General features: G+C 46.3%; 1 protein-coding gene across 1 annotated transcript in view; it reads right to left on the bottom strand.

Moving 5' to 3' along the window:
• Positions 1-27,161, bottom strand: part of TMEM178B (transmembrane protein 178B) — a 336,563-nt gene that overhangs the window by 197,356 nt on the left and 112,046 nt on the right. The window contains exon 2 of the mRNA XM_025854845.2: positions 25,469-25,582. Within this exon, the coding sequence (XP_025710630.1) occupies positions 25,469-25,582 (114 nt within the window). The remainder of the gene's footprint in view (positions 1-25,468; positions 25,583-27,161) is intronic.

The following is a 27,161-nucleotide window of genomic DNA, read 5'->3' as shown; positions in this document are numbered from 1 at the left end:
AAGAAAGAAAGAAAGAAAGAAAGAAAGAAAGAAAGAAAAAGAAAGAAAGAAAGAAAAAGAAAGAAAGAAAGAAAGAAAGAAAGAAAGAAAGAAAGAAAGAAAGAAAGAAAGAAAGAAAAAGAAAGAAAGAAAGAAAAAGAAAGAAAGAAAGAAAGAAAGAAAGAAAGAAAGAAAGAAAGAAAGAAAGAAAGAAAGAAAAAGAAAGAAAGAAAGAAAAAGAAAGAAAGAAAGAAAGAAAGAAAGAAAGAAAGAAAGAAAGAAAACAAAATCCAGTGTTCCTGAGGATAGAGAAACTGCAGTTCCAATCCCAGATAAAAAGTCAGGAAGGCAGTTCATGAGGAGACAGACAAACACAAACAATGAAAACAAATCTGACAATAGCCACACAGAGGCATACTGTAGGGAAATCACCAGAGTCCTGTTTATATTTTGTTTTTTTCTTTTCTTTTTTTTTTTTTTTTAAGATTTATTTGAGAGGGAGAGAGAGAGAAAGCACAAGCAGGGGGAACAGGAGATGGAGAGGGAAAAGCAGGCTCCCCGCCGACCAGGGAGCACGATGCAGGACTTGATCCCAGGACCCCGGGATCATGACCTGAGCCAAAGGCAGATGGGTAACTGACTGAGCCACCCAGGTGCCTCTATCTTTTGTCCTTTTCAATTCAACTGTATTTTAAGATATTTTAAAGTAGCCACATGTAGCTACTGAGCACTTGACCTGTGGCTGCTATGATTAAGAAAGTGAATTTTTTACTTAACATAATTCCAATTAAACAAGTCTAAATTTAAAAATGAAAGTAATGTAAGTCATTCTCCACTAAACACAACTTTATTCAGTAGGATTACTTTTCACTTTGCTTCAAAGTCAAATCGATTCATTCTCTGCTGATAACCAGTTTTATTAATATGGATGTGAATATTAAAGAAAACTGATTGGGGGAGGTACTCATTTTAGTTATTAAAAAACTTTTAAGTATTTTTGGAACAACCTGGATATGTAAATCTAAATTTTTTTTTTTTAGATTTTATTTATTTATTTGACAGAGCGAGAGAGAGCACAAGCAAGGGGAGCTGCAGGCAGAGGGAAAGGGAGAAGCACGCTCCCCTCGGAGCAGGGAGCCCGATAGAGGGCCTGATCCCAGGACCCTGAGATCATGACCTGAGCTGAAGGTAGATGCTTAACCGACTGAGCCACGCAGGCGCCCCTGTAAATCTACATTTTCCACTGTAAATTTTATGAACTCTAGATATAGATCAAGTATTTCTGATGAAAATTTAGCACCCAAATACTGAGGTGTTCTAAGTATAAAATACCCACAGATTTTGAAGACCTAATGTATAATACCTCATTAATAATTTTTTATATTGATTAGCTATTGAAATAAGAATATTTTGGATATATAGGGTTAAATAATATCTATTATTAAATTCAATATTACCTATTTCTTTTTACTTTTTTTAATGTGGCTACCAGCACATTTTAAATTAGGTACATGGCTCATATCACGTTTCTATTGGACATCACTGCTCTAAAGGCAGCAAGGCAAAGCTATTCTATTTTTTTTTTAAAGATTTTATTTATTTGATAGAGAGAGAGGGAACACAAGCAGGGGGAGTGGGAGAGGGAGAAGCAGGCTTCCCACTGAGCAGGGAGCCCGATGCGGGGCTCGATCCCAGGACCCTGGGATCATGACCTGAGCCGAAGGCAGACGCTTAACGACTGAGCCACCCAGGCGCCCCGTGGCAAAGCTATTTTGAAAGATGTCTGACGGAAATCAACCTCACCACGTGCCTCCAAATCTTGCTGGAGCTTGATAACTGAGAAGTCAGATAAATTCTAAATAAACTGCCATGCTGATTTCTGGGATGAGGTGAGCCAGGGGAAGCAGGAACCCTCTCTGGATCAAAAAGGGATGTGACCCAAACTGACAATGTTCTGAACCCACAGAGGGCGCTTCTGCTGGGCTTCCAACAGAAAGTCCAAAGTGCAGCCTCAGCAGCACCCACCTTCCCGAGAACCTTCCATAAGCGAAAAGTTACCAAATCACCAAGAGGAGGAGAAAAACTGACATGTGGAGAAGCAGAGGGAACACAAACTCAGGGCAGTTGAGGGTAAGAAAACAATTTGCTTTCTGTACATGAGAGCAAAATGGTTCACAAACTCGTGTGCATGAAGCTGGAAAATCCATCCCAGTGTTTGAAAAAGGCAGAGAAACACAGATCTAGCGCACATAGGATAATATTCTCTTTGAGGTGAAAATGCAATCCAATTGATTAAAAAGTTTTGCCCAGGGGCACCTGGGGTGGCTCAGTTGGTTAAGCATCTCCCTTCAGCTCAGGTCATGATGTCAGGGTCCTGGAATCGAGCCCCGCATTGGGCTCCCCACTCAGCAGAGAGTCTGCTTCTCCTTCTCCCTCTGCCCCTCCCCCTGCTTGTGCTCTCTCTCAAATAAATAAAATCTTTTAAAAAAAAGTTTTGCCCCAAAACATTCTTAAAAGTAAAATTCATATTCACAATAATCTTGTCCTCATTTACAACAGAGAAAATCACTGACTTTCTACTTTGGGAAAGTAGAAGGTTTCATCACCCACAGAAGAGAGAAGAGTATCTACTTTTGAGGCCAATATCCTGGTACCTTGGGAATTTAAGGCATCCGTGCTAACATTAAGTTCAGATTGTTGTCCTTGTTTTCCAGTTAATTATCAACTACCTCCCTCTTGAAGGTGACTTTGAGCTGAAGACTGACCATGTAGATTTGGAAGCTTTATCAATAAACACTATAGCAGAAGCTTAGAAGCTTCTAGAAGGAAGGTGCCAATCCTGAATAAGCTGCCTTAGTGCTGAACGCATAAAATAGAGCCAACGCTGTGAGGGAATTCGTAGCAGAAAGTACATTCTAAAGCTGTCCAATGCAGACAGTTGCCACTAGCTACATGTCCTACTGAGCACAGGAACTCTGGCTGATCCAAATGTAGACTATAAAATTTACACTGGATTTCAGAGACCTAATACCAAAAAATTAAAATTATCTTATTAAAAGTTTTTTTAAAATTGAGTATATGCTGAAGTAAAATTTTGACTATATTAGGTTAAAGAAACTATATTATCAAGGTTAATTTCATCTGGTTCTTTTGGGGGGAAAATAGCAAAATTTAACTCTGTGGCTGACATTTGTGGCTCACATTAGAATTCTATTGGGACAGTGCTGTTCTCAAGTGACCAGCTTTAGCTCTCTAAAAGCAGAAGGAAAACAGCCCACATTCACTCCTGCCAGTGCGGAAGTTGATGGTGTTCTGCAGCAAGACTCGAGCCCTACGGACAAGCCTCTTCTCCCTGCATTCTAGGCTCCCCCTAATGTAGAGGCTAGAACCACCAAGAAAGCTATTCTGTTGTTGGAAACCACCATGAATGCACCCAGAGTGGCAAACAGTTTTCAGGATGTAGGGATCCAGAGACTCTCATCGTCCCTGGTAGCGGATGCTGTGGGATGCCAGCAAGGACCCCTTCAGCAGTGAGGCACCATCACGTAGCTGCCCTGCTGTTGCCCACAGAGGCTCTCCCTAGGAATTGCCCGTGGCCAAGGCAGACGCTTTCCAAGCAGTCCCCCGCACCCAATGACCCGTCAGTGCGGAGGTACAAAGGCCTGGACCCTTGCCTCGATTTGGGGCACTCTAAAGGGGCTATCTAGACCCGTAGCTTCCTGTGCCATTGGCAAAGGCCTCTGTTGCAAGTCTATTACCAACCAGCTGTTTCTATTGCCCAATCCTGCTTCCCATCTTCCCTCACAGGGCCCTTCCCCAAAAATTCCCTACATGCAAAGCTCAGTCCCAAAGTCTGCACTATGGACTGAATGTTTGGGTTCCCCCCAAAATTCGTATGTTGAAACCCTAACCCCCAATGTGATGGTATTTGGACATGAGGACTTTGGGAGGTAATTATGTCACGAGGGCAGAGCCCCCATGATGGGATCGGCACTCTTATAAGGAAAGAATCAAGAGATTGTTTCTTCTCTCTGCCCTCAGCCATGTGCAACCCAGCAAGTGGGTCCTCACCAGACCAGATCATCGGGCACCTTAATCTTAGACTTCCAGCTTCCCAAACTGAGAAAGTAACTATGTGTGGTTGAAGCCACCAGTCTATGGTATTTCTGGTAGAGCAGCCTGAACTAAAAGAGTCTGCTCCCCAGTGAACCCCCCAGGATACCCCGAGATATGAAGAAAACGTTACGGAAAAAGTGCACTGCATGCACAGGCATGTGTCCACACACATGCACTGTCTAGGAATAAAGTCAGGATATTTGGGTCAGCCACACACAAAAAAGCCGAGCTGCTCCCAGCTCCCACAGGCTGAGTTGTGCTGATTATTGTCAAATATCCATCGGTGTCTGATTCGTTGGGCACAGAAAGGAAATCCTGACACCCAAGCGCCGACACCCGCACAACTGGTCATCTTGCCTAGTTAGAGCCCTTGGCTAATAAGTCCAGAGATACAGGCTTCAGCTCTCCCAAAGGGGCCAATTAATTTCATGGCCTACCTTGGCCACAAACTGTCCCCCCTCACCACACAGACTCCCGGTAGCACTCGTGCTGCTGGTCTCCAGGCAGCTGCTGGGAGTCCTCAGGCCTCCTCAGGCACAAACAGCAACCAGGTCACGCCGCTCACACAGCCATGCCTGGGCAGGAGCCGCCCGGCCACCTTCTTCTGCCACCTGCCTGGCTTCACATACTGCTTCCATCATGAAGAGGAGGGACTTTTCCTCTCAGAGACGGCTCTCTGGATTCCTGGTCTCTGCCTGTTTTCTCTTCCTCTGAATCGGTACCTCCCTCCCTGGTCCACCATGGCCCCCCAACACTTGAATTCAGCAGCCCACCCTCCCCCTTGTCTGCTCTCCTTCACCTCATCACTCTAACTTCTCAAACTTGGGAGGAGTTTAGTCAGAGGTGCTGGGGAACCTTTCTACCCCTTCTCCCCCGCAGTAGGAACTCTTCCTGAGATCGGAGCTCCCCCCCCCATCCTGTTGCTCCTGACCCTCCTGGGGGCCGCTGGCCTGGAGCGTTTGCTTGGCTTGCGTCCCAGAGAACATCTGGAAGCTGGAATCAGAGAGCCTCGCTGGAGCTCTGATCAGTGTCTCTCGCACTCATCCAGTTCAACTCTTGCCGGTGACTGCACAGAGAGAGAAATCCCTCTTGTGCTCTTCTGTTTGCTCTCGTTAGAAAAACCAAACAGCAGGCAAGCTGAGGGAACATCACACACCTAGGACCTGGGAGGCTGAGCCAGATCCAAGCCAGGCCTGAAGCCAGAAGAAGAACAGTGTGTGCCTGGGGGAGAAGCCAAGATCCCAGAGGCAAGGACCACACCCGTCTTATTCATGAGTGTATCTCGAAAGGTATCTGGCAATTTCTTCGGGCTCAGTGAAGGAAGGAGCAGGAGGACCTTCTCCATCAGGGCCTCCCTGGGAGGTGTGATGACCGAAACACAACCACCTTGGCATCATCCTCAGAAGGTTTTTAGTTTTTGTTTTGGTAACCAATCCACTTTCTTTTTCTTTTTTTAATCCTTCGCTAAGCCTGTGCCCACAAGCATACTTTGAGTACTAATCCTCAAGATCCTTAACTTTCTCTGGGCCTCATTACGAAAATGATAAAGTTTGATTAGATGAACTCAAATGTCACTTCTATCTATTAAATTCCATGATGAGATTAATAAGTTAAAGATGAATGCTTTTACGGATGGTTATAAATTCTGTTCTGCCTACATATGGGCTGAGAGTACATCACATAATTTACATCTGACTATACTTTACTGGAAACTGAAGTTCAGAAGGGAATGAGAACCACGAATAGCTTTTCCTAGCCTACTGGGTACACTGCAACATGGGCACAGACCCATCCTTCACGCCAGCATTCTACACCAACCAGGAAACCCGTTATGAACATATTTCTTACCCCGATTAAACAGAAAGCTTTATCCAGCGATTCTGAATTTGGTAGAGGTTATTCCCAGCTTCATGAAAAATCAATCACAGATGAAGATACATAATTGGAAGTCCTTTTGGCATAGAAATACTCCACGGCAGTCTAGCTAGTATTAATATAATAATTAATATTAATACATAATTAATGTAGGTAATATTAAAATGAAAATGGGTAAGATTTCTTTTACGCGGTCTTGGAATTTGGAGGCATGCGTTCAGGGAGTGTCAATTCATTTGAATATTTGCCTAATTAGGAAGGTAAATCTGCAGCTGCTGATCAATCCCACCGTGCATTTCAAAGCCAAATATAAATGCCTTTTGTATCACCTGCTGTTTTGGATTCTTCACCTCCCACGTCTGTCCCTCCAGTAGCACAGACAAAGCAGAAGTGACCAAAGTATCTCTCTTCTTGGTCTGTCCTCCACTCTCTCACCCCAGTGCTTGGCTCTGCCACCCAGAACAGAGTGCAGATAACACAGAACTATTGCGGGGGTGGGGGGGTGGGGGGGTGGAGGGGGGGAACCACAGAGTATAAGAGGGCACAAAGGAAAAAGGGGTTTCATTAACTCAAGCGGAAACACAATGGTCACGTCAACCCCTAGACCAAGTTTTATATCTAGAGGATGTGGTCACATGTGATCCTGCTGGAAACGTTTCAAGGCCATCCTGGACTAACGAAAGTCCTGATGTCCCTGAGTTTCACCCCTACTTCAATCTCTCCTCCCATCATAAAGCCTTGTGCATTCTCCATTCTAGCCACACGGGACTTCCCGCCGCTGCTCAGACATCTCGCCAGCCTCCTGGTCTCCGAGACTTGGCTCAAGCTGCTACGTTGGTCAAGAAAGCCTTTATTTCCCATGTCTGCCTGGCAAGTCCTAGCCATTCCTCAAGGTTCTATTTGAATCCTCCCTCCCATAAAACTCACCAGATCATCCCAACCTCAGTCAAATGATCTCCCCTTCTCCCATTTTTTATGGCATCTGATTTTCCCAGTGTGTCCTTTATTGAAGTAATTTATCTATGACTACAGACACCATAAATTGTAATGGAGGATGGAGGCAGCATCTTATTCATATTTCAGCCCCAACAATGCGTGTCACAGGACTCATAGGGAACTGCAGGTCAGGAAGAGGCAGGCTGTCGAAAGGGAGTGGTCACTGCCCCCTTGATGCCATCTGGACCAGACACGTTTTAGGACCAGTGCTCCTAGGGAGACAAACATCCTATGCCCTGGGGCAGGAGTTTTCCGTGTTTAGCTAGCACATAGGAATAATCTTCAGAGTTTGTTAAAATACAGAATCCAGGACTCTCTGCTTACGATTTTAATGCAGTAGTTTGAACTGGCAGGGCAAGCGTTTGGTTTGTTTGGGTATTGTTGTTGTTGTTGTTGTTGTTGTTGTTGTTTGCAAGCCCACTCAGGTGATTCTGGTGCCAGTGGTCCTGGAATCACAATTTGGAAATTCTGCCCTGGGGAAATATCTCATGTGATAGGAACAGATGCACAATGAAGTCAAAGAAGTTGAACTAGGTGCTGCCGATTTTTCAAAAAGGAGGAGTACTTTTGGGGGAGAACTCACAGAGATACATGGAATTCCCAACATCCTTTTGACAAGCAAAAGGCACAAGTCAAAGTGCTCCGGGCTTGCCAAACACTGAGTTCCCTGAAAGTATCTGTGTGACAAGAGGCTAAGACTCTTCCCCAACAGAACACATACCCAGGGGGACACGGAAGTCATAACACTCCCAAGTCGAGCTCTCAACATCTGCATGTGCTGAGACACAAGGGAAGCCCCAAGAAGGACCAGACTGAAATGAAAGAAGAGCCATGGTGGACCATCACTTGGAGAAAGGTTTCCAGGGTTAATATGGAAAATAGAGAAACTTCTTCCTCGGTATAGAGTTCGCCCAACTGAGAGCAATGTCATTTCTACCCTCTACAATCCTGAGTCCGCACCATCATGCTTCAGGCTAACCCTGCATCCAACAACTTCAATCTCATGCTTCTCAGCTCCTTTTAATTAAACATTCTTCATGCCTGGGGCACCTGGGTGGCTCAGCTGGTTAAATGAACAGCTCCTGATTTCAGCTCAGGTCATGATCCCTTTTGTACAAACTGCAAAATGTAGATAAATTTCAAACCTTCTCGGCAGCCCTTTCATTCTTCTCTTGAGCTCAGTGATAGAGCTGGCGGGTCAGGATAGCCAAAATCACTGCAAAGAAGTTAGAAACTTGAAAAGGCATTGTCCATTCATTCCACAAATATGCACCGAGTACCTTGCCTTCTCCGTATGTGCCAGCTCTGTTCTACGCACTGGATATACCAGACGCAAACAAGACAATGGGCCATTCATTCCTCTTGGGAGTTTCCCAAAATATCAGCCAACTCCAAGAACCATAAAAATCCCAAATGTTTCTGAACCCACTTAAGCTACCAGACTTCATTTTCTGAATACCCATTAGTGTTTTGTGCCTCTGACTGTCAACCTCTTTACTCCTGAGAGAGAAACCTAAAAGAGAAAGCAAAGGATTAAATGGGGGGGGGGGTGACTATAAGAGGAGCCCTTGGCCAAGTGGCACATGTACCAAAGATGGATTCATGTGGATGGGAAAGAATAAGGTAACAGGAAAGTAAAGATAAGCAAAATGAAGAGAGAACTTGAAAAATAAGCACAAATGGCTAATAACCGTTCAATCCTCCTCATAATTGTAGAAATGACATTTTCAAAAATGAGTAACTATTTTTCATCAAATTAGAATATACTTGAATGAAAAAAGAATTTCCAACAGAGGTAAAATTAGGTTAAGACCAAACCAGCTGGAATTTTCTGGGAAGCAATTTGGCATTCTATATCAAGAACTTTAAAAAAAACACACATGTCTTTTGAGCCAATAATCCCTGTTTTAGGAGTCTATCCTAAACAAATTATCAAAAATGTTGTCAAAGACTTATGCACAGGATTATCATTACGACATTATCCTAACAGCCCCAAACGAGCACAACATAAACATTTAACTGTAGAAAAAAGGTTACGTAAATTATGTATATCTGTATGGTAGATTATTATGATGCCATTAAAATTGGGTTTATGAAGAATTTTGATGACACAGGGAAATGTTTATAATTATAACCCAAACTTGGGATACAAAATTGTATATAAAATATTATTTACACTATGGAAAGAAATGCTAAAGGATATGTGACCCATCAGTAATTTGCCTCTTGGTAGTCGAATTTTAGATCATGTTTTCCTGCTCTCTTGTACTTTTCTGTCAGATTTTTCTGTTACGTTTTATTTTAATAATCAGGAGAAATGAAATAAGCCAATGACAAAAAGAGATAAAATAGATAAAATAAAAAAAGGAGGGGTAAATGTTCATCTAATGAAGAAGAAAAAGGGACTGGGATCGGGGCGGGTGGTTTTGGGGCAGGATTACAGCAGAGACTTAAAGGATTCAGATGATGGGCAAATGCTTGCTGCCCAGAACAGCCCTTGAGGACAACATCTGTTTCAGATTTCCTCCCTCCTTTCAAGATCAACCAGCATTAACGTTAGGTTTCAATCTCTGTGACAACTCTTAAATAAACTTGACCCGAGTCTATGGCATTTTAAAAATTTCACCTTGGTTCCCACCATTTTCAACCTCCAAGTTGAATCCTAGTTGGTCCTACAAATGTCATACATTGAGCTATGAAAAAAAAAATGTTCCAAAAGAAGTACGGCATTTTTCAAAATTATTTCAAAAAATCCTTTGTAGTAGAATCAAGATCCCCCTGCCAAAAACAAAAACAAAAACAAAAACATAGTACTGACCGTTACCATTTGGCTCTAGATGCTTTCTCTGGAGATTCCATCTCACTGAAGGAAATGAATTAAATAGTCCTGGAAAGCTTCTAAAAGTGTGCCCTGTCTGTTCAGCACTTACCTTATGCACAGTAAACTATAAATAGTTAATGATGAGGCCAACGATAATGACTAAGTTGATCAATAGTGAGCATAGAGACAGCATTCCATTTCCATGCACCACCAGGATGGCTGCCAGTAGAATGGAGGAAAGCTATCACATGTAGAGGAGACACCTGGCTACTCCTCCCCCACATTCTTCCTTCACCCGTTGATCATTCCCCACCAATGGCAGCTCCATTTCCCAACAGTGAGAGCTGAGGTTGTTATAAGACACTGTTGGAGTTTCTGGCAGCCGAAATGGAGGGTGCCAGCCATTTCCTCCCATGTGTCCCTTGGCCATGCAATTTTAATGAGCTCAACATCAAGAGAGGAAAAAGGAGCCTGTGATCATGTTGAATTATTCACGGCTCCAATCGGGTAAGGCAAAAGACCCCCACTTTCTGAGAGTAATAGCTACTCATTGATTCCACCCTTCGACAATCCTGAGGTGAGAATCCAGTCTAAAATCAAAAGATATAAGAAAATCTAACCATCTTATTAAATCTGAGTTCATGAGTGATTAGTGAATTGTATTGCAGTTGATAATTCCTTTCTCAAGAATAATTTTAAAAGCTTGGTGTTTATATATATATATATATAAAACACAACTCATTTTCATAGCTTAGTGACCATGATCAAAGGGGTCTTGTTTAATAACACAATGAAAATGGTTGTTAGCGGGAAATCCAAACCAAAATGATATCACCTCACACCAGTCAGAATGGCTAAAATTAACAAGTCAGGAAATGACAGATGTTGGCGGGGATGTGGAGAAAGGGGAACCCTTCTACACTGTTGGTGGGAATGCAAGCTGGTGCAGCCACTCTGGAAAACAGTATGGAGGTTCCTCAAAAAGTTGAAAACAGAGCTACCATATGACCCAGCAATCGGACTACTGGGTATTTACCTCAAAGATACAAATGTAGGGATCCAAAGGGGTATGTGCACCCCGATGTTTATAGCAGCAATGTCCACAATAGCCAAACTGTGCAAAGAGCCGAGATGTCCATCGACAGATGAATGGATAAAGAAGATGTGGTATATATATATACAATGGAATACTATGCAGCCATCAAAAGGAATGAGATCTTGCCATTTGCAACAACGTGGATGGAACTGGAGGGTGTTATGCTGAGCGAAATAAGTCAGTCAGTCAGAGAAAGACACGTACCATATGACCTCACTGATATGAGGAATTCTTAATCTCAGGAAACAAACTGAGGGTTGCTGGAGTGGTGGGGGGGTGGGAGGGATGGGGTGGCTGGGTGATAGACATTGGGGAGGGTATGTGCTATGCTGAGCGCTGTGAATTGTGCAAGACTGTTGAATCACAGATCTGTACCTCTGAAACAAATAATACATTATATGTTAAAAAAAGAAGAAGAAGAAGAAGAAGAAGATAGCAGGAGGGGAAGAATGAAGGGGGGGAAATCGGAGGGGGAGATGAACCATGAGAGATGATGGACTCTGAAAAACAAACTGAGGGTTCTAGAGGGGAGGGGGGGTGGAAGGATGGGTTAGCCTGGTGATGGGTATTAAAGAGGGCACCTTCTGCGTAGAGCACTGGGTGTTATATGCAAACAATGAATCATGGAACACTACATCAAAAACTAATGATGTAATGTATGGTGATTAACATGACATTAAAAAAAAAAAGAAAGAAAGAAAATGGTTGTTAGCCTTGAGACTTCAAGGCCAAAGAGATACAGGATTTGTGCATTTATCAGATGCCAAAGTTGAATTAGCTTTTGAATGTAATGAATATACCTTATATTTCCACGTATGGAAAGAGAAATGTAAGCTCAATGAAATATAGTTAATTCTTCCCTATGCTTCCAAGAAAACTCATTTTCCCATTTTCCATGCCCCTAGTTAGTGCTGATAAATGTTGTTCTTGGAGATAAAGATGGCTGCCATCCAGGGGAGAGTGAGTCAGAAACCTGCTTGTTCAGACCCTGTCCACACACCTCAGAACGTCAGCCCTCCACGCCCCCCAAGAACACGCACTCAGCAGGTAGCCTCACCTCCTTGTGGGATCAAGTCTCAGAGATCGACTGCAGAGAGTCTATCCAAGCCAGGGGATCTCAGGCCTGGACTACCAGAGAAAGCTCCTCAGAGTCCAGACACCACCCACCTCCATCCATCCCATACACACTGACAGATGAATTTGCTAAGGCATCATCAAGTCCCGCCGCTCACACCACGGGGCTCTCCCATGAGTGACCTCTGTAACCTCTGTAAGCCTCAGTGTCCTCATCTGTAAGACGGTTTTCATAAGTGTATGCTGCTAACAGGACAGTTGGGGTTTAAGTAAAATAACACATCTCAGGGCCATGTTAAGCGCTCAATAGTGGTAGTAATTACATGAGAGCGGAAGTTCCATGAGGGTAAGAAACAGCCGTTTCTTTCATCTGGTGCCTAGAAAGGTTCCTGTAAATGGTAGGAACTCAGGTTTAATGAATGCAGTATTTTAGGGCCATTTCAAGTGCCACTATTCCTGACCCATCGTCCTGGGCTGAGATGACCTTTTCCTCCTCCACACGCTGCTGACAGCACTTGGTGCGCCCACACCCCATGGCACTGGCCTCTGCCATCCTGAGTTGCTGTCGCTGCTCTAGGCTCTCTAGTAGACTGTAGGCCCCTCGAAGGCCCCTCCTTCACTGCCCAGTTGTGCACCTCACAGGCCCTCAGTAAACCCTGGGAATGAAGGTCCTGCCAGGTCATTCCACGAAGGACCAAAGATGGCGCTTTGTTAACCAGAGCGCAAAGCTCTCACCAAGAACTGCAAATACTTAGGATCCCAGCCCTTCTCCTTCAACTTAACAAGGAAATGGAACAGAGGTAGTATTTTTTAACTGCACATTTCTGTTAGCTCTGCCAAGCTAAACAGTAACCGGATTTCAAACCTTAACCATAAATCAGAGGTCCCTACTCTTTTTGACATGAAGTGATGTTTACTTCCTGGAAATGAAAAGATCCCTTTGGGTAGGAGCAGATGGCAATGGGGGATGGGGGAGGGCGGCAGCGTGCCATGCTAACGTGACACAGGGACGGAACCGGACTGGGGCAGCATAGGAGGGGGTGCTGGCTTGATGTCGGCATTTCCCCTCATCTCAGGGCCTGAAGGAACACACCCTTCCTTCTGCTCTACTCCCGAGAGGATTTGCCCAGAGCTCTGGAAAGGTAGCTTTTGTATAGCTCCTTTTCCTGGTTTCCCTGGCAACTGTGCAGCATCTAGAAGCTCCAGGAGTGAGGTGGTGGGATGGGGTGGCATGGGGAATACGAACGCTGACGTCATCCCATGTGGTGTCACCTCCACATCCTTGTTCAGGAGTCTCTCGGCCTCAAAAGGTCACACACGCACGCGCACACACACACACACACACACGCACACACGCACGCACACGCACACACACACGCACGCACATGCACACGCGCGCGCGCACACACACGCACGCACGCACACACGCGCGCGCACACGCACGCACACACACACACGCACGCACACGCACACACACCTCTGACTGCTCATTTCTAATTCGGTGCCAGGTGCCCAAGCAAGGAGCCTCAGGGAAATCTTACATAATTAGTCTCATTTTATCAACGTGAACAGAGAGGAGGGCTAAGACTGAATGATACCTAGCGCCAAGGATGCTCGCAGTCTCTCGGCTGGATTTCTGGGTTTCAGATAAGCCTACACGGAGCACACCATGGGGCATTGATTGATTTTGTATCAGCAGCTGGTTACGAACTGAGGACAAGCGACGCAGGAGGAGTCTGTGCCTTCGCCCCACGGGCGGTGTGTGGTTCAGGGACCCAGGATGAGGTGCAGAAAGAAGGGCGGTGGTGAGACCATCCAGAGGCGAACTGCCCAGAAAAGAGAAAGCCCGTCTCTAGCTTTGAAAGGAGTTGTGTTCTCAATCCTCACTTGTAAGTCAGCGATTTAGAATTCAGAACCCATTTCCGGAGAAGTCATGTCTGTTATAAATGGTTGGGTTTCGAGGCTAGTCCACAAAAGCCTATCTAACTCATAATGTAGATAAAATACTATACATCTGCAATAAAAAGCAATAGAAAAAAGACCTGTTGTGATACCAGTAATTAAATGGAAAAAAAAAAAACCTGAAGTGGAAAATAAATAGCTTTCTCTCATTTCTTTTGACTACTTGAGCTCTTGCATGGCGGGGCGGCTAGCCTGGCGGCTCATGGGGAGGGATCTTCACTTGCTTTAGATAACGGGGGGGGGGTCACTGATGGTAGGAGAGGGGGAGGATGAAGTAGGGCTGTCCCGTAGGATAAGGAAAATAAGAAAGCACACTTGAGAAAACAGGCAGAGAGAAGAGTATGTGCGTAGGTTTTTCCAGCAAGGCACAGGGAAGGGATCCTCGAGTGAGGAAAGAGCATGAATTTGGCAACCACCAAGGCCCGGGCTGTCGCCCCACCTCTGTCTCTCAGAGGCTAGAGCTCTGGGCAAGGTACTCCCTCTGAATCTCAGTCACCTTACGGCCGACCTCCAGGGATCACTTACGTCAAACGCCCGCGCAGTGGGCACTGTGCACACCGCCCAGAACCCCCGTCATGGGAGGATTCATTGCCCTGGCTCTGGGAGAGCTGTTGGCCTTCAGGGGTCAGCCCCTTCTGGGGATTACTCAGACACAGAGCGCCGAGGCCCAAAGCCGCCCCTATTCTGGTGAGCCCACATCCAAGAAGTAACCAGTGTGGGAGGCTGAGGCCCAGCCATCTCAACCCCATTCCAGAAATTCTGAAGGGTCACTCGGAGGACCACAGCCCTCTGGTGGGGGGGGGGGCATTGGGCCTGTATTATAGCTGGACTTCTCCCTCTGTCAAACTCAATCCCTGCTCTGTCCCTTCCTTACCAAAGAAGTAGGCTCTTAGGGCACTCCTTAATGAACATCCTCTAGCAAAACACCTCAAGATCTTCCCAGGGAACCCGACCTGCAACAACCTGGCCCAGATTTGGCACAGGTAATGATGAGACACTTTCCCTGCCACCTCTCCTTACCTGCCCACAGCACAGACCAGCAGAAAAGCCTAAGAATACCCCAGTTAGCTCTGGGAGAGGGGCGTCTGGGAGCCCAAGGGCAGCATGGCAAATGAGGATCTGGGAGACTCAAGGGAATGTGCATTCTTATTCCCCTAAAAATGGCCGGGGCACCCAGAAAACCTGTAAGGTTTTGTTTTTAATGTGTGAATATTCATAATCAACAGTTTATAATTTGGAAGTGGAATCTATTTAAGAAATTTGAGGATTGTTTGGAACTACCCTGTCTGATACAGTAGCTACTTGGCCATGTGTGACATTTAAATTTAAATTTTTTTTAAGATTTTATTTATTTATTTGAGAGAGAGAGAATGAGAGATAGAGAGCACGAGAGGGAAGAGGGTCAGAGGGAGAAGCGGACTCCCCGCTGAGCAGGGAGCCCGATGCGGGACTCGATCCCAGGACTCCAGGATCATGACCTGGGGCCGAAGGCAGCCGCTTAACCAACTGAGCCACCCAGGTGCCCCAAATTAGACATTCAATTGCTTGGTTGCACTACTCCTATTTCAAGGGCTAAACAACCAGATATGGCTTAAGGCGAGCATATCGGGAAATGCAAATTTATAGATCATCTCCATCATGACAGGAAGTTCGTTTGGATGGACCTGGTTGGAATGTCGAATTACAAAGAATCCAAGAATGTTTTAACTGTAGTCGATACCAACCTTCCATGAAAGACTCCTAAGATAGATATGCATACAGAGCGAGGCAAGACAAGTAACACAGTATTTTTGGCTCAGGCTGAGCTCCACCTCCCACCTTCTACACACAGAATTACAGCTTTACATGAGCAGGGCTAAACTCCATGGAGAACTACTTTAGGTAAGCCTGAATTACCCAGAACCAGGCCAGCCTCTTGGCCTACTACGACGCTCCAAGTTCCAACCAGAGTCGGCTATCAGCAAAAGACAAAGAAGAACATAAACGGCAGAGAATATCAGCCCCAAAGTTGAACTACGGCAGGGGTCAGCTCCCACAATTATCTCAGAGGACCAGACATTTTAGTTCACCCTGGCAACTCCATCACTAAGGCAATGCTCCCCCCACCAAAAAGTCCTTAAACCTGATCAATTTATGCGGCCTTTCTTCTTGGGCATGAACAGAGAAATGTGAGGTTTGTCCTAGCAGCCAACACTGCCAATCACTAAATATGACTTGATGCGCGATGCCAGAGTCTTGGACTCAGCAATGCTTTATCACCTCTTGGGTGACCCTACATATTCCACCTTACCTTCACTCTGGATCTAGTTCTGGCCTTCTGCCCACGCCATGAACCTGGCACTTCAGATCCTCACTTCTTCCCAAGAACCGCTGCTGTCAGAACTCAAGTTCCATCTTCTCCCCGTGGTCATGGCTATAGAATAGTCCCACCAATGCTCATGCCCAGCCCTGCCTCCCAAGAGGACTCAGGCCAGGCAGAGCTGTAGCCCCCTCTCAGCCAACTAGTAGGTTACAGGCGATCTTCAAGGCCAACCTAACTCCCTGCAATTCTTGGTCCTTCACAGAATGCAGTATCCATGACCATAGCCAGCACCACCCCCTAGCCCATCGTGAGCACGGAGTTGAAAATAAGGAGCATCCTTTTTCCCCCAGAATAGGAACATCACGCCTCCCCTTCAAGCCCAACCACACCAGCTATCCCCTTCCTAGACCCTACTCCTTTCCCCATATCCCCAACACTCTTGCAGTATCCACTTTTGGGATATATATTTCCACTTCAGGAAGAGAAGAGCATCTGATCACAGTACGTACTGGAAATTGCAGTCTTCCTGAAAGGCAGGGCTGAGCCTCAACAGTCAAGAGAATCATTTCCACGCTCGCCTCAACGATTTCAGTACAAATGTACTCACAGCATATTTATCTTCGAAGCTCTGAAAATGTTACTTCTTAGACACTCAGTATGTAAATCTTCTTTTAGAGACTCCTGTTATTGTCTAAACTGTATTCTTATTGGACACAACTGGTAAATTAGAGGGCTGCTTCTGCTACTGCTATCCCACTGAGAATCCCAAACACCGACCATTTTCTGCTCTGAAATTCCTTTCACAATATGCCACACTGTTGCCATTCAGCACAAAATCCTCTCAGCCACTTTCTACTCCCACACTGTGAGCACCTGATGCAAGCTCCCACCACACACACCTGTGCAGACAGCGAACCCACAACAGACCCACTAACATGTGCAGCCACATAGCAGGCAAACACCCACACAGCCTGTGCAGAGTTCAATAGAAAAGCCCCCGAGTCCACGAAAGGTCATTTTAAAACCTCTCCCCCACATCCTATGGGGATCTCAACGCCTGGTATAATTCTGTGCTCCTTTAATCATGGCACCTAATGCCACTTGGTATCAGGCTTTGAAGACTTACTGATTTCACGTGAATCATTTTATTTAATTTAAACCTTACAATAACTCTCAAGACAGGTATTACTACCTCTGTTTTACAGATGAGTGTGTTGGGTTTAAAACACTTATGTAGTTTGCCCAGGGTCATATACCTAGACAGCGACAGAGCTGGAACTCAATCCAGTGTCCCCTAGCCTCAGTGGAGCCTGAAACCGGTTTCTGAATAAAGGAGAATGTTGGAGACACAACAAAGAGGTTTCAGGCTAGATATCAGGAAGATGTTAATAGCACACATAATGCAGAAAGACAGACAAACAGACAGAAAATAGCTCACCTTTTCCATGCAGTTTTATTCAATTAACAAGAAGAAATATGGAAGAAAAGTGAATTACCAAAGCTCTAATAGAAAATAGACACAGAAACACAGACAACAAACAATACATGAATGGGTTAAAAGTGCTGCTCCTGTGTGAGAGGTTGTGCTAAATGCAATATTCCCTCTCCCAATGGCCCAGCCATGCTCTGTCCTCCCAAGCCTTCACTGACCACTACAGCCCCCACCAGTGTCCCCCCAACACCAAGCGTTCTCAAACTTTAGAGATTCTGATTCAACAGGGCCTGGGCTGGGGCCCATGAATTCACATTTCTAATGAGTTCCCAGATGATGCTGATGGTCTACGGACCACATTTTGAGTAGCACTGGTCTAGACTCTGATAGGTTCTTTACCACAAAATACAGAACTTAACTACTTTTTCTGCTAAGCCATTCTGATACCCGGATGCCTTTAGTCCTCCCCATAGTCCTACCGTATTCAGAAGCAGCCTTACCGCCAAAGCCCAGGACCAATCCTGGTCACAGTTTGAGACTCCTGCTTTTATAAAATGATCTCCCATCTTGTTCAAGGCATGATACCCCTTGACCTGTGCAACCCAGATCTTAAAAGTAGGATTTTCTCAGGCACTCTTCTCTATTCCTTATTCTAATTCCCTAGTGCTCTAGATCTCCTATAGAAGTGGGGCCTGTAAGAACTGGATCATGTAGTCCTGAAGCCCCCAAAGTAGTACCCGCGGTATTCATCCTGCTGACCCACTACCTTGATGGCAAGTGTCTGCTGCCCAGACATCCATGCCTCATCCAAGCCACATTCACTGTTGCTGAGCCGTCCCCGCCCGCTGGAACACTCAGGTTCTGCTTTTGTTCCTCCCCAGCCACCCCCCACCCCGAGCCCGACGATTACAGTGTGCCTGGATAGTGAGCCGTGATTGTCATAGTTGTTGGAAAGAGGAATCACAAGCCATACGGAGCTTCCTTTTCAGCACCTAGAGCTGGGACAGTTCCCTCAGAGGGCCAAGAAAAGGGAAGATCGCAGGTCATCCCCACTTCTCCCTTGCTCTAAAAAAAAACAGGCCATGCCTCTGTGATAGGGTAGTTTGGGCTTCTATTTTGCTTTTATGCCCTCTACAAGGAATTCTTGCTGACTTAGGTGTGGAGTTCGGGACCCATGATGTGTGCACGTCAGTAGCATTAGCCTGCACGCTCTGGGTAGTCAATAAACATTAAGCAACAAGCAGTCTGATCCCTGGCCAGGTTGGCACCTGGAAATATATCATCCAATTTGGAAAGCAGAATACCTTTTAATATCCCCTCCAGCACCTAACACAGGGCTTCTCCATGAATACTGAATGAGTAAATGAACAAATGGGTGAGGGATGTCAGTGGGGTTGTGCCCATTTCTCCTTTGTGACGTCCGTATCACAATGCTCAGCCGGAAGAAAGTAGCTTCCAATCTGCAGAAGCTGAGTGAATGCCTCGAGGCCAGACTTCCAACTAATGCCCCACACAAACTTGGACCTGAACATTCAGATGAACTGTGGTTGAAAACCACAATTACACCGGCATGGGGGTCCTCAGATTTGCTTCAGTACGTGGGTCATCAGCGCATCTTTAACAGAAGGGGTGGTACCCTACTCCACCCCACCTTTTACCCGAGGCTTCCTTCCTTCCCACTCCCGGGGCCACCTCAGAAATAAACCCCCATCCTGTCCACTCCATTTCTGTCACCGAGCCCTAGCCAGGCCAGCCACCTAAGTAGGTGGGAGGGAGAGCATATGCATTATGATTTTAAGGATCTCCACACTACCTTTAACCACCTCACTGCCATCCCTTTGGGTTAGGTCTTCCGAAAATTAAAAATACTACTGGGGAGGTAATCCAAAAAGACATGAACACCTTTGTACAAACAAGTTCATCGAATTTTTGACAGGCGGGGGAAGCTGTGAGAAAAGGTGTGTCCTGGCAGGAGTTATTGCTGCAAGGGCAGGTAGAAGTGCAACAGCACGTGAAGGGGGTTTGTGTTCTCTGCCTGACTTGCTGCAGAAAAACCACGGGAGCACTGAGAGGACAGGCATGGAGCAGCCCATGGGGATCCTCAAAAGTTTACAACATTCCCTGCAAGGGCTGGGTGGGGCAGAAAGACAAAGGTGATTTGCAAAAAGCAAATACTTTAGGACACCAAGTGGCATATGGTGATGCCCTGATGATTGAGTTTCTGGGCAACCAAGCTTCCACAATTCTGGGATGGCCATGGGGGCCAGTCTTGCAAGCAAGAGGCAGCTCGCAACAGATTGCACACAGTTAAGAGCCTCCCGAGGGCTGGGCTCCAATGCGGATGCAGGGGAAGGAAAATGGCTGACACTGCAGGGGACCTTCTAATGTCTGGGATGTTTACTTGATTGGGCTGTTTTACATAACAGCAGCCAGAAACAGAAAGGAAAAAAATAGCTGGAGGGAGTCAGCTGCAGTTAAGACCTGGATTCTGAGTCTCAGATTCCTCTGAGGCCAAGGTGGAACCTCTAGGCAGCCCCTTTCTCCCTGGCTCCGTTACTCTGTCTGCAAAGGATCTGGAACACTGTGGCTGGGCTCCTAGGAGGAAACCTCGAGCCACCCTCTGAGGGGCGTTACTGTGGGTATGAACAAAGTTAATTACTGTTATTTTCTTTTCATCCCAAGCCCCTTAGTCTACCACATTCATCTTGTCCTGACCAGGGATGGCTGGGGAAGGAAGAACCAGAAATCCAGGCAAGTCCTGAGCTTGGAGCCCAGAGGTCTGAGTGGGAGGAAAGTCCAGAGGGTAGATGAACAGGCTGGTCCAGGAGCTGCCAGGGCAGTCCACTGGGAGAGGAAAAGGCAAGTGCCATCAGGCAAGGAGCCAACATAAATCCAAGTCCAGAAGGCCAAGGCCAGGGGGAAGAGCAGGAAGTAGCCTAGGGCACAAGAGGTGGGCATGACCTGGGGGTGGCTAGAAGGAGTGAGACAGCAGCCCAGGGAGACTAGGGTCCAGGGGCAGGATGCACTACTTACGGAAAGAGGAGAGGGGGTGGAAGAGTCCAGAAGAGGAGGAGACCAAGTAGGGCTTGGCCAAGCAGAGTAAGGTGAGGGTTCCGCACTGAAATGCACAACAGAGCAGCAGGACACCCTGAGCTGCTCACCATACACCAGCCTGGGTGGGGGCTGCCCCCCAAAACTGAGCTACCCTACAGGCCCCCCCCGCTATGAGCAACCTCAAACCTTGGGGCAGGAAGCCAGGTGTGTCATTCGAGGGTCTACATTAGAAAAGAAACTTCTGGATTTTGATTTCTTCTCCCTCTTTCAGCACAGCCACTGAAATGCCCTTGCTTCTTGACAGCCTCAGGCTCCATCTCCGTCTGTCTCCCTCCCCTACGCCCCCTCCCTCCTCGCCCCTCCTCCCTCTTTAACGACAGATCTTATTTCTTGGATCCCACTTTCCAGAGCTACTGTGTGAGCGTGTTTGCGTGTTGTCGGAGGAGCGCCCTCAGGAGGACGGGGGAGCAGGGATGCCCGTGTCAGGAGGAGGAGATCATTCCTCCTTCTCTTTCCCTCCCTGGTCAGCTGGAAATGTGCCGTGTGACCATCAGATCTAATTAACTGAACTTTCAGTCTTGACAGAAGGAGGCTTTAAAAAAATAAATATATAAAAAACTCTAGCTTTCTTGGCTCTCAGCCTCTTGAGAGATAACGGACAGGATCTGTTTGCAGGGAAGTGGAGTCCCGGCCCCCTGACTCCCGCTGCCAGGGGCAATCAGCTGTGAGCTGAAACCTCCATCCTGAAAACGCCATGTGGAATGAAAAACCCCCGAGTGCACACGAACGGCAACTCAGGAGTCCTGGGGCTCAGACCCCAGGGGAAACCCGGCAGCAGCAAAGCAGAGATCAGAGGGTAAGAAGGCGTATCCTTCTCGCATCCTCCACCAGGCGCCTGCCCTGCGGCCCCCAGGCAGGCTCCTCCTCGGTACCACCTGCTAGCCTCCCCAGGGTCACCCGGTGCAGCTCCACTCTGTGCCAACTCCCTCTTGCAGAAGCACTCATCTCTCAGGGACGTCTTCCCAGACCCAGCTTTCTAGGCCTCCTGTCTCCCCAGGGCCTCTCGCGGGCCACCCAGGCTGTCCGCCCTCCCACCTCCCCTTGCCCAGCCAACAGCCACGTGCAGACCTCCATCTGCTCTGAAAGCGCATGCCAAAGGGACGCCAGTGGCACACAGAGCAAAGGCAGAGCCACTGGGGATGGCCTCAGAGGCCCTTGGAGGTGGCAGGAGGACACAGAATCCTCCTAACAAGGGCTGCAACCTCAGACGGAGCTGTAGAGCACGAAAAGCCTGTGGGGACATTATTTTCTAGTGAAAAGAGGAAGTGGCACTGTTTCGGGTGCCACCGCAGTGCCAACCTGCTTTCCCCTCACTGCCGCTCATCGGATTCTGTCACATTCAAAACATTACACTGGACAACCCACCCGGAGGGTGGCACTGGCCAAGCGCATCTCCCGTCTCCACCATCCCATTCTCACTGGCCCAGCGCTGGAGGGGGCAGGAGGATCTGGGTCAGACCCACGGGGGCTGGACAAACGCCTCGCCAGCAAGTCAAAACCTCACCAGCAAGTCACTCAGACAAGTGGGCGCTCGAACCTCAGAGACCACCCCCACAACACACACACACATTTGGTTCTCACCTTTATTTCCCAAGGTGGTTATTATCTCTTTACACTTGGATTTATAAGCCTAGTGACCTACAAATAATTTTATTCTTTCGCCTACTATTCACTTGACCATAAAGTGGATGAGCTCTCAGCCAAACAGTGAAGCCTCCCACTGGTGGTGTTAACTGTTCAGAAACCACAGCGCAGTTTTAAACCAAACCGTGCTTTTCCTATTTGAAAAAAATAGTTTTTCCCCACATCAAGGGGTGATGACCCCATGCAAATCCCTAACGAGAAATGTTTAACCTCAGTTTAAGCAAAGTCTGAAATATTTACCAAGTTCTTTCAGAAAAAAAATTGATTTCTTGCCTTTGGCAGATATGATCTATTAAGCGAAATGATAGAATGTAAGATATTATGGTCAAATTCCAAAATGATAACCAACCTGGTATCAAATGGATTTATTTGATCTCATTTACAGTATTACAGAGCACAGAACTCTCAAATAAGAAATCAGAGTCTGATTTTTTTTTTTTTAATTTTCAAAGCTTGGTCGTAGGGGTTTGCTAGTCTTTGTAGTTTCTACTTTATTTGAAAGGGGACTCATGAACCCACTTCCTACTTAATATCTATCTGACCTTTGAAAATTAAAATTGACATTTATTATCCTTTCCCATTATGCCAGCATTGCCAATTACATTTAGCACCAACTTCAGATGTGAGAGATGCTCACCTGCCCTCTGGCTAAAAATAGCGTCATCGATGTCAGGAATGGCAAATGTTCTCTGCCTGCTTAATAAAAGCCCATTAGGCCACTTTGTGAAACAGACAAATCCCTCACCAAAGAGTACCCTCCACTTCACCCACCATGGGATGCCAAAAACCTTCGCATGCTGAGAGAGCTTTTATCCATTAAAAGCAGAGATCTAGTAGTACCCCAATTCACAAGCATAAGCGGCACACTTGATTTTGCAGAACCCAGTGGTACCAGAGTTGCAGAATAAGGACCCCAGAGACACTGGACTCAAAGAAAATTCCACAAACCTTGGCACTAGCCTCCTCTCTCAGTCTTTGCCAACACCACATAACAATTCCAGCAATGCTGCAATGGGTAATCTAGTCGAATTCTGCGTTTCTACTGTGCGCAGCCAATAGCATTCTATTGGGTTTCCCTTGAAATGCATCGGTGCAACTTATACTAATTCTCCTTCTTGCTGGAAAACTTTCACAAACTATCTTAATTGCTTGAAACAATTATACCATATTGTAATGATCACACTGCCTTGTAATTATTTGCTTTGTGAATATGTCCCTCCCCCACCCACCTCCACCTCCAGGTGTGAGCTCTTTCAGAGTTCCTTGTGGCCTCAGTATCCACTATGTGCCTGTACATAGAAAAACTCAGTACCTTTGGCTGAACTGAGTAAATACGAACTGAAGCTACGTCAATCACTTCTTCTTTCTTAGATTCTGTTATGACCCCCATAACTTAAGTTATATTTAAGTGGTTACTCAGCAAGGCTTATCAGGAATCTTGAACATCTACTGTGGGCTTCTGTTACAGTAGACCAATGTAATGCGGGAAATAGGCATTTTCGGGTATTTATGTATTTGTCTCCTTAAGTGTCTACATCCAAAAAAAAAAAATTAGTAATCCTGAGTACTAGAATCTCTAAGACAAATCTCACATTAAAGTTAAATAAGTATGTGTAAGCCTAGCTCAATGTCTAGTACATGGGAATTGCAACATTAGCCTTCTGTCCCCATGTTCTGGTTACTCTCTCTAGTAATGTCAAAGCCTGAAGGTAACAATTTGGTTAACGCCTTCCCATCCACTGACATCTGCCCTATCACTTCGGGCCAGTGGTGGCAACAATCATCCAGACACCTGGGCACAGCCTTTTTTCCTGAAACCAATGAATCGTTGCTCTGTTTTAATCTTACTCGCCCCTCTCACCTCCCACCACCTCAATCCACAGTCGTTTGGTTGAAGCCAAACTAACAAGTGGAAGACACCTGTGGGACCCCAGGCATGCAAAACATAACTAGGCAACAATAAAGGGAAGAAAGAGGTTTTCAACCTTCTTCAAAGTTGACGGAACAATTGAGCAAACAATAAAAGACCCTCCCTCGCATATAAATGTTAACAGATTTTTAGCCTTGTGATATTACGGGGTGGGGCGGGGGGCGGGGGGGGGGGACCTGCAGCAGGAAAGAAGTAACAAATGCAACAGAAACAACTCGGAGCAGAATGTGCCCTCTGAAGAACTGTGCCACCAGCGAAGGACAGTTTCCCAGACACGGACGAGCAGGATGTGCCCATGGAACAGAAAAATGAAAACAGCCAACTGTTTGCTCATGAAGTCATCCTCTTACCATAATTAGAGTCTTTGAGGGTCCCTGACCAAGAAACTCCCTAACCGCTGGAGGCAGATATTCTGACCTCTGCTGAGCAATCACATGTGAACTGGGTCCCCAAGTCTCTCATTCTTGGGGCAACAGAAACTCCTAAACTGAGGATGAGATCCTATGCCTTAGCAACCCACCCAGATGCAAACTCCCAACGCTATGCAGCCTGCAACCCCCAGCTGGCCTCACCCCATACAAAGAATGGCACAAGGGATTCAACAGGTTGCCACGATAATACTCCAAGCAACTCAGGAGAGGCGCTGAAGTGAGATCCCAGGAGCTGGCTTCGTTAGGTAGGTGAAATCATAAACGCCTACCCGGTAACGAAGTAAGATTACCCATCATTGTCTGTTCATTGTTTTGGGGTTTTTTTTTTATTTAATTGTCTTTTATGTTACATTTATTTGTTGCCTTGATTTATTTTTTTAAAGTAGGCTCTCCCTCCCAAGGTGGGACTTGAAACTCACAACCCCAAGATCGAGAGTCACGTGGTCTACCAACTGAGCCAGCCAGGCGCCCCTGTTTTTAATTTTAGAAGCAAACTCTTTAAATCTAAGGCAATCAAAGCCAGCGGAGGCAATTCTGACCCAGGTATTGACACTTTAAGGAACTGCTGTTGCGCTCTGAGACTATCCACAGGTCTAACAGGCGCATCCATCCGTCCAGACCAGGCTGCTGATGGGCGTCCAAACCTCCACGACCTCCAAAGGTCACCGCCAAAGAAATAAACTCAGGTGTACTTACGAAGGGCATGCCACTCATCCTGACGGATGGTCTTCGTGATGTTGAAAGTGAGGTTCCTGGGGATGGTGGCTGAGGAGTAGTGGTATTTGATGTACGTGCATCGCTCAATTTCTCCTGCCAAAGAGAGATGGGAAACTGAACGTTAAAGAGGCAGCAACCATGTCTGGGGCAGTTTCTAGGACCCATTGTTCTGTGCTGGGGAAAAAGACTCGTTTCCTATCGGGCCTGGTGACACCTATAGTTTATACAAGGCAGTAACTTCAACTCCAAAAAGTCATGTCTACTCTCCACAGAGTAGAACTTAAGTCAAACACCATCGATTGAGATAGAAAAATACCTCCGTGGCATCATTCAGGGATGGGAAGAGTCAAAGCTTAGGCTGATAGCAGCTTGCTAAGAAAGTAGTGCCTGTGGTTGTTTAACCTTAAGAAAATCAACTTTCAAGTGATGGGAAGAGGTGTGGCATCAAAAGACAGGAACAGTTTGTATCCATGGACCAACGCAGAACAGGCTCTGGCCTTAATGAGGTCATCTGTGCCTGCAGCACCTGCCGTCTCGTGGAAGAGTGAGCAAGAGTGGCCTCTTCTCTTGCCTCCATCCCATGCCCCAACCTCACCTCTGAGCACAAAGCCCTCAAATCCATGTCTGTCTCCTTGAGCCAGCCTCTTCTCAGGCTTCTTGGGGGGAAAAAAATCAAGCCCCTTAACACACTCAACACCTGGTCCAATGGAATCTTTCCTGATAATTTGACTAGCAAAGCATGCATTGCCAACTTATCAAAGTACTCCTGTAACTCAGAGCAGAGTTTCTCAAAGTGTGGTCCAGGGCCCACCCGCATCCTCTGGGAACTTGCTAGAAATGTCATTTCCCAGGCCTAATCCCAGCGCTGCCGAATCAGAAACTCAGAGGTAGAGCCTGCAATCGGAATTTTAATAAGCCCTTGGGTGATTCTGTTGTATGCCTCAGTTTGAGAACGGTTGCCCCTGAGAATCTAAAAGAATTACCAATGTATTAATTCATACATCCAGCATGTTTGCAAATTCCAAAAGAAAGGCCCAACTGGGAGTTCCTTCCTTGTCACTTTTGGTCTCCTGCAGGCATGTCTTTTGACGCTTACAAATATCTGGGGAATATTAAAACTCAATGTCAGGGGATTGTAAAGAATCAGGGAAGAGGTGATTTCTAAGGGCTGGGGTTTTAAAATGTGGTTTTGCACCTGAATAGATTTTGATGGTAATCCATTTTGCACCCCACTGATTTTCAATTTGTAAGTGGTGGCACCTGATTGAATTGTTTGACCCCTGGCACACTGTCAGCAGGGAACCCGGCAATTGGTGGAGGGCAGTAATTTGGACAGTCCCTCTCATGAATCAGATGCCTTATTGTAAATCATATCTGGACAACTGCCCTACTGTCAGTTATTGGCAGACACTCCTCCAATGGGACAGACACTGTGCCGGGAGGCAAAGTTTGGAGAAAGTGTTAGACACACTTTTCCTTCTTCACCTCCTCTGCCTCTGTCCCCTTAGCCTTTAAATGTCCTCAAGTCTCTCACGTGCCCCCGGCATTCCCCCCTGACCACACCCCCACCGGGTCTTCCTTCTTCCCTAACCTGCTATCTTGCCCTGCCTTCTTGGGAAAGCAGTCTATCAGACCATCTCCAGTAACGTTCATACCCTAAGCCCACGTGCTC

The sequence above is a fragment of the Callorhinus ursinus genome, unplaced genomic scaffold (genome assembly GCF_003265705.2).
Source record: "Callorhinus ursinus isolate GAN/ISIS: 27379988/994484 unplaced genomic scaffold, GSC_fseal_2.0 scaffold12, whole genome shotgun sequence".
Classification (NCBI taxonomy): Eukaryota; Metazoa; Chordata; class Mammalia; order Carnivora; family Otariidae; genus Callorhinus; species Callorhinus ursinus.
Note: the sequence above shows the minus strand (reverse complement) of the source record. Positions and strands in the feature narration are given on the sequence as shown.